The 7,484-nt window shown below is 41.0% G+C and overlaps 1 protein-coding gene across 4 annotated transcripts in view; it reads left to right on the forward strand.

Moving 5' to 3' along the window:
* Positions 1-5,483, forward strand: part of tnrc6c2 (trinucleotide repeat containing adaptor 6C2) — a 152,851-nt gene extending 147,368 nt beyond the window's left edge. For all 4 annotated transcript variants that reach the window (XM_080879963.1, XM_080879962.1, XM_080879965.1 and 1 more), the window contains one exon: positions 401-5,483. In XM_080879963.1, the coding sequence (XP_080736089.1) occupies positions 401-749 (349 nt within the window). In that variant the 3' untranslated portion in view covers positions 750-5,483. The remainder of the gene's footprint in view (positions 1-400) is intronic.
* The last annotated feature ends 2,001 nt before the right edge of the window (positions 5,484-7,484 follow it).

The raw sequence follows: 7,484 nt of genomic DNA on the forward strand, positions 1-7,484 counted from the left end.
TTATTTTTGTGTCTGGGACAGTCACATGGGGGTGGGGAGTCACACCGTGGTCAGATGTATTGCAAAATTACAGAGATTGTTGTGATAATTAGTTCATCATGGGAAAAGAGCAGTGTGGAGACACGTGTTTAGGCTGCACGCTCACGTTGTTATTTCTGTGAGTCTCATGAGAGTTCCCTGATTCGGTTTAGCTAATAGTTTGTTGCCATGGAAACAAAATACAAGCCTTGTGACCCACTTTTCATTATCAGCAGCATTAAATGTGGTTACAGTGTAATGTTGGCATTAAGCACAAAAACAATTGAATAACATTAAAAGCAATCATCTGTCATGTCTGGTTTGCTCCTGATCGTAAAAACCATTCATAATTTTTTTTTTTCTTCTTCTTCTGTGCGTTAAGGTGCGTGCTCGGAAATACCACAATCCTGGCGGAGTTTGCTGGCGAGGAGGAAGTGAACCGCTTTTTTGCACAAGGCCAGTCGCTGGGGGCAAACACCACGAGCTGGCAGGCCAACCCGGGAACCAATCAAAACCGAATGGGCGGGGCAGCGCAGTCCCACTCAATTGGCCAGTGGAGCAGCAGCACCGGCGGAGGCAAGGCCAGCGGAGGCGACCTGCTGTGGGGCGGTGTGCCTCAGTACTCCAGCCTGTGGGGTCCGCCCAGTGGAGAGGATGCACGCGTGATTGGGAGCCCCACCCCTATTAACACCCTGCTGCCTGGAGATCTGCTGAGTGGGGAGTCCATGTAGGATGATGCCACAACACACTAACCAACCAACCAACTAACTCACCGCCACCATGTCATGTAAGCCATTGGTGGAGGGTGGGGTGGATTAAGAAAAGAAAAAAAAAAAATCAATGTGAACAGGAGCAAAACCCAAGCAAATCATGTGGTGATAATCAGTATCAATTTGAACTGTTTGAACTGTGAATTGTAAATCAGAAGGTTGGGGTCATTACCACAGACTGCAGACCCCAGTCCTTTTGTTTTACTTTGGTCCCTTTCTCATTTGGTTTGCCGTTTTTTGTTTTGTTTTTGAGGGAAAACAGCCCTTTTTGTCCTCTTGGTATTTTTTAAAATGCATTATATTAAAAAAAAAAAAAAAAAAACTGAAGTGAGACACAACACAAAGAAACCTTTTAACTGTTTTATTAGTTTTTCCATAAGTATTCATGGCATTCTGTGGGAGGATTTCTTTTTAGGAGAAGCAATCAAAGCTGCCATCTGAGACTTTCCTTTTCCCTCCTAAAAACAAATAAAAAAAATCATCCCAAAATAAGACTTACAACAACCATTCCCAGCATATCCATGGCCAATGATGTTGTTCAAAGACCTTTACTAGTTATGTTAATGTTTGTTTCTCAGCACTAATATTAGCCTTAAGTGCTCTCTGGCCCAGGTCCTTCCCAAGCCGTCTTTGTTTTTTGTTCTTTTTTTTGTTTTGTAACTGAAGAAAAAGCTGAAATCTTGCACAGTTTCACCTCTGAGCCAGCGAGCGGTACAGGACACAACTGGTGACTGACTTTGTCGCCGGGCAGTAAGAAGGCCTGGCCACGCCACGTGACTGGCACTACCAATCATCTACGTATTATTTTAATTTGTCTTAAAGGGATTGACACAGTTGTTTTTTTGTTGTTTTTGTTTTGTTTCTTTGGTAGGCCTAAATCCAAGCAAAAGTTTTGACACCCATCACAACGAATAAGCTGAGAGAAGATTATTTGTCAGCCTTGCTGCGTTTGTCCATTTCCTTATGAATATGTATGTCCGGTGGCACCTAATCATTGACCTCTGTGAGCCCGGATCCTTCTGGTCACCTTTAAAATCGGAACCCAGTTGCTTTCTGGTGCTTTGTCGAATTTTCTAATGACAGATTTGTTATGAAGCCCAGCGGCCTTTATGGTCGGCCAATTTTCGGAGGAAAAAAACCTCAATTCTACTTTCAAGTGACAGTTACATTGTGCAATATACACCATAGACCTTTCTTCCGTCCACAGTCGATGTCCACCGGAGCTGGTTTGTCTAATATTTTTGTTTTCTTGTTTGTCTTTTATGTTTTGAATGTTGCTGATTTCAGCAAAAAGACTTTGGAACTTCAAAAAAAAAACAAAAAAACCCACCTTACCCCCATTTTTCAAAACTTGGATTCCCTCCAGACCACCAGTCCCCTTGAAACTGTTGGGAAAATTCTGCAAAGAGGAAGAAGCAGCTGTTGAACTGTGTATGCAGCAAATTGTACTAAAAAGTGACACTGGGGTACACAACAATGCACACTTCCTCTCTGCGTGCCACAGCCACACCCAACAGAGACTGAAACCACAGCGGGATTGGATGGTTCTGGGCATCTGGCACAATACCAAATAAGAGGGGTTTCTCCTAATGCAGTAGACCTACGAGTGTTCCTTGCGTTTGGTACTGTACAAACAGAAGAGACTAAGATTTTTTTTTGAGTTCTAAGGGTTTTATCATAGCACTTATGAAGAGCAAATCGCTTCAACTGCAATCCAATAAATCAAAAAGGAGCAGCAAAAACGATGAAAACAACACAAAAAAAGTACTGCTCTTTTATGTACTGTATCTATTCCATGGAAACGTGTCTGGCGTTGTTCCTCTGGTAGCAGGCTGAAGGGAAACAAAACTGAACTGTACCATTGGACTTTTGGGGGGGAAAAACTTCACTCTTGGTTTTTTCCCCTTCTTTGAACTATATCAACGTGATTATCACTGTTACTCCAAAAATTGTTATCCTTGCTCTCTTTGGAGGCTCTAGACTTTGCAGTGTCAGTGGTCTCTGACACCCGCTGGACAGCCAATCCGGTCAGTCGGTGGTTGAGTCAGAGTGGGGTGAGGTGGGGGAGTGTCCACTGAGTGCCTCTTTGCTGTGGTCCTCTGGATGTCGAGCGGCAGCCCCACAGCGCAGCACTTCCTCCTGGGCTCCACTTGACCGTCTCTCAGTCTGGCGTGAAAAACGGATCCTCCGGGACTGGCCAATCACGGCTCTCTGCCGCACACACGGCATCTCCAACAGGGGCCCACTCCCCCACCTCCCATCTCTCAGTTCTTTGACACAAAGATCACTTTAGCTGGAAGATGTAATAGTCATATTTCTGGAATTTTTGCCAGTGTACTTTGTATTTTTTGGAAAAGATCATTTGACTTTTTTTTTTTTTTCCAGTGTGTTATATTGTTATTTTTATCTACATGCAGTGGTCTACAAAGTACTGGCTGCTGAACTAGCCCTTCACTGTTCATATGCAGAAACACTTTGGTCAGAGGTGCCTCTGTATGTTCATCCTGTGTATTGAATGCAAAATGAGGATCAATACTACAGACCGTTAATGATTGTCTATTTGTTTTTAACTGATCATGCTTTCTTCGTTTGACAGTATTCTGTAGTACTTCCAGGTAGTATCTTGAGATGTGTAAGAAAAAAAAAAAAGGTGTCTCAGACGGGGGATGTGGGTGTTTGCCGCTCCAAGCTGCTCCACCTGCCCGCAGGCTGTCCCCCCTTGCCCTTTGCCTAGCTGCTATGCTATGACCTCCTCTCCTCCTCCACCACAAGAAGACCCAGTAGCCCTCCCCTGACCAAGCACCTACAGGCCCTCATATCTGTTTCTATGCAAAAAGACGAGAGGCTGGGGCCCTTTACAGCACGCCAAAGCTGTCTTGGGAATGAGCACTCCTCCCAGAGCTTGGCATATCCTAACAATTGTCCCCCACGCGCTCCTGTCAGCACTTCAAACTGGCCGCAGTTTCTGTAAAGTCAGGCTCAGCCACCAGAACACTGTCATGTATCTAAAAGTTAGAACACTTTATCAAAAGGTCGGCCTTTCTCTCTGAGCTGAAGACGCTTCTGTCCAGCTTGATCTCAGGGTAGGGGAGTTGATGATACAAAGTATGAGATGCAGCTCTCCGTATCTGTCCTTTCTACTGTGAGAGCAAAGTCTAAAACTTCGAAGGCCATCTGCACGCAGCAGGACGTACAGACCTCATGCCTCGAAACTGAATCCTTATTGTTGGGGGGAAGAGGCTCGCATTGAATCCTCTTCCCAAAAAGATGGCCTCTTGTTATTGTTTGGGGAGACATTATTGCATGTAAAAAGATGCCAATGTATTGTGCCAATATAAATTTGCTGTGTCATACTGTATATTTATAGAGAGCACTTCTGTTCCCTGTTTGGAGGAGCTTTGATGACCTTTGCAGAGGGTGTAGGGGGGGACAGGAGGGATCAAACAAAAGGGCGGCAGCATCACACCCTGAAGCGACTGAGATTTTTTTTTTATGCTTTTGTGGGGAATGCCCCAAGCTAAGGAGAAAATCTTTACTCAGTTGGGGGTTCCGGTTTGCTACAGTGCACAGTTGATGATGGGTAATCCCGGGTACATATTTTTTTAAAACCAAAAATGAAATTGCATTTTAACGTCATTTTTATGAAGTTTGACATAAAAATCTTAAAAATGCTAAAAAATCTAAATGGAAAAAAAAAGATCTATAATATGTTAAAAGCTCTGCACTTCTAGCTGAAACGTCTCTGGTCATCAGCCTCTGCTACCAACATCTAAAGGAGCAGAGCGGTGGCTGGGGTGCCTTTTTTTGTGGATGCTGTATTTATCTCGTTTTACGTTTGTGCCCTGCTCAAAGCAGGCCCACTGAACTGTACATTTCCACAGACCCAGGTGGCTTGGGCCCACTGTATCAGCCTCACTCTCTGATTCTGCATCAGCAGGAGCAGAGAGGCACATTTCAAGAGGTACAAAGTCTTAAAAATGAAACAAAAAAACAAAAAAAAAAGCTTAAAAAATATATATTAAAAAAAAAATAAAAATAAGAAAACGGGAAAAGGCTACCTTTCAGGACTTTCAGTCCTGCAGCACACAAGCAAAAATCACTATTGCCTGTTTCTGTAACTGCCTTGATCCAAGCTCAGACAGACCCAATAGCCGAGGACCTCCCAGCATCCTGTACTAACTGGAGAACCCTGACAGTGAAGGGGGTTTCCCATGCTGCACCAGCATCGAGAGGCTCTCCTCTCTACAGCTCTGTTCTAGATAGCAGTATATGTATACACTACATATAAATATATATATCTATATATATATATACTGTGAGTACGGTGTGTGGTATCACCTCTTCAGACTTCTTGGATCGTAACCTCTGAAACTTTCATTTTAGTTTGAAAGGTCTTGGTTTAACACAGCTGAAAATGAGCAATATGTATTTTCCCCGCAAATAAGTGAGACAAAGGAAAGAATTTGGGTCGGGTATAAACTGATACTTGACTGATCGAAAGCAAAGTCTTTCTTGTACGGAGTCAGATATGCACGTTCTGGTTTTGATGACATATTACAGTACTATGAAGTGTTTGTACTGTATATGTGTGTTATTTGTTTGTTAATTAGGCTGCCTAAAAGCCCAACCTGAATCACCTGGTTTAATGCATATTTTACCCAGTTGATTAAAAAAAAAAAGAAAAGAAATCACAAACATATCAAAACAAAACAAAACATTGAACAGAAATACTTGAATCATTGAACGCCAATAACATAATGTGAAGTCAGTAATTATTATTTTTTTGTTCTTTCCATCTGACAGGTACACTTAGGGGCTTTTAGAGAACACCAGATGTGTATTGCATTAAGTTACAAATACAAAATCTTTGAAAAAAACAAAGTCATCTTAGATGTGTGCTTGAAAGTCAGATGTTTGTATGAATGTGTGCTCAAGAAACTGTGTACAGGGCACGTGGCCTGCTGTTATGTTCCACTCAGTACGTTATATTTTGTGTCTGTTTATATCTTCTTTTTTTCGTTGTTGTTATTGTTGATGATCTGTCAAAAACTATTCTGATAGACGTTGTTATCTTCTAACGTTGCACTGAGTGTCTTCTACCCCTCACTCAGCTAATCGTAGTTAAACGAGTCTAAGTACGGAGGGGCGATGGTGACAATTCATGTGTACATGTTTACTCAAGGACTTTGTTTTTCCATTCTGTAAAAAGTTTATCTACCTTATAGTGGCTTTTATTGTGGAATAATCCAATACAAGGATTATCTTGAGTATTGCACCATTTTGTTCCAATTATATAAAAAAGGAAATAGGAAAAAAAAATTAAAAAAGAAAAATGTGCAAAAAAAAAAATGATAAAAGGAAAAAAAAAGAGTAACAAAAACAAAACAAAGAACTGTGGCCATAGATAGCTGTAGAAGGACTAGTAATCCCGATTTTAACTTCATGAAGAGACGGAAAGGGATAAAGTGTGGGAGGTGAGTTTGTTATAAGACTCATTTCAGAGGTGCCTATCTTTTCTTTTTTTATTTTGCAAAAGCCACCTGTCGTTTACAAAGCATTTCATTTATCGGAGTTCAAGGAAACAGGAATGTTTTTTGGTTTCGTTTTTTGTTTTTAAGGACAAATTTCATCTTCCATCAAATATGGACATGAAAATCTTGCAAAAAGATTTATGCTACTTTCAGAACTCTGGGATTGATCAGTGTTGTCATATTTCAATTTTTAATTTCTCTTTTAGTATCGATGGACTATCTCTGTATGTGTTACATGGTGATTTTATGTTTTCTGTAATACTGCAACGCAGTTTACTCACTATCTTGCACACTCATTTAAAAAAAAAAAAGATGTGGATTTTGTCTCAGGAAGGCCAGGGTTCCAGATACCAACTCCATCATTTCTAGGTTTGATGTTCGTGTGAAAATAAGCAACTGAGAACTATTAAACTCCAAGAAAGCACTGAAGTTTATGAGTTTAACAGAATATAGAGAGTACCATTGTTTCTTTAAAACAACAAAAAATGTTCGTAGCAAGTCACATATTTACCAAATAAGACTAAGAATCAACTTTGAGAAAAGTGGAGCGCTTTACATGTGAAATTTGAAGTAGAAATTGCTTTACATTTAAACGCGATCAGTGGTTTGATTGTCATTATGACAGTGACAGGAAAATGCATTTGTATGTTTTGACTTTGAGTTTCCATCCTGTAGTTCAGGAGCACGTGCAAGACACTCTTTGTTTGTTTGTTTTAAAATCATCTCTCCTGCCTGTTAACATGTCAGTTCCTGTGACAGGTATTCAATAGCTGAGAGATTTCTTAACATGTAACAGATGGTTTTCAGAGGCATGTTGAAGAGGAGGAATAAAGCTGGTTTTTAATGGATCATGATCTATGCACAAGTGGGAGGGAGGAGTCCAAACCCTGCTGCTGTACTGCGGCGTTTGTCGACTCAGACTCTGGGGTTCAGGGTTTGATGGAGGGTTTTCATTTTTGTGTGTGTGTTTTTTGCTGAAATTTCTTCCACTCCCATCCCACCCATTGTCATCTAATGTTTTAGCAAAATTTTACATTGCGTTGTCATGCTGTGTAATCCTTAACCAATGAGCGCTTATCCTTCTGCTAAAGCACTGTGGGTTGTACTGAGGAAAAAACAAAAAGAAGCCCGTTACTTTTAAGGCTGTCTGTTTTTTTTTTTTTTA

Source organism: Rhamphochromis sp. 'chilingali' (assembly GCF_963969265.1).
Source record: "Rhamphochromis sp. 'chilingali' genome assembly, chromosome: 4".
In the NCBI taxonomy this organism is placed as follows: Eukaryota; Metazoa; Chordata; class Actinopteri; order Cichliformes; family Cichlidae; genus Rhamphochromis; species Rhamphochromis sp. 'chilingali'.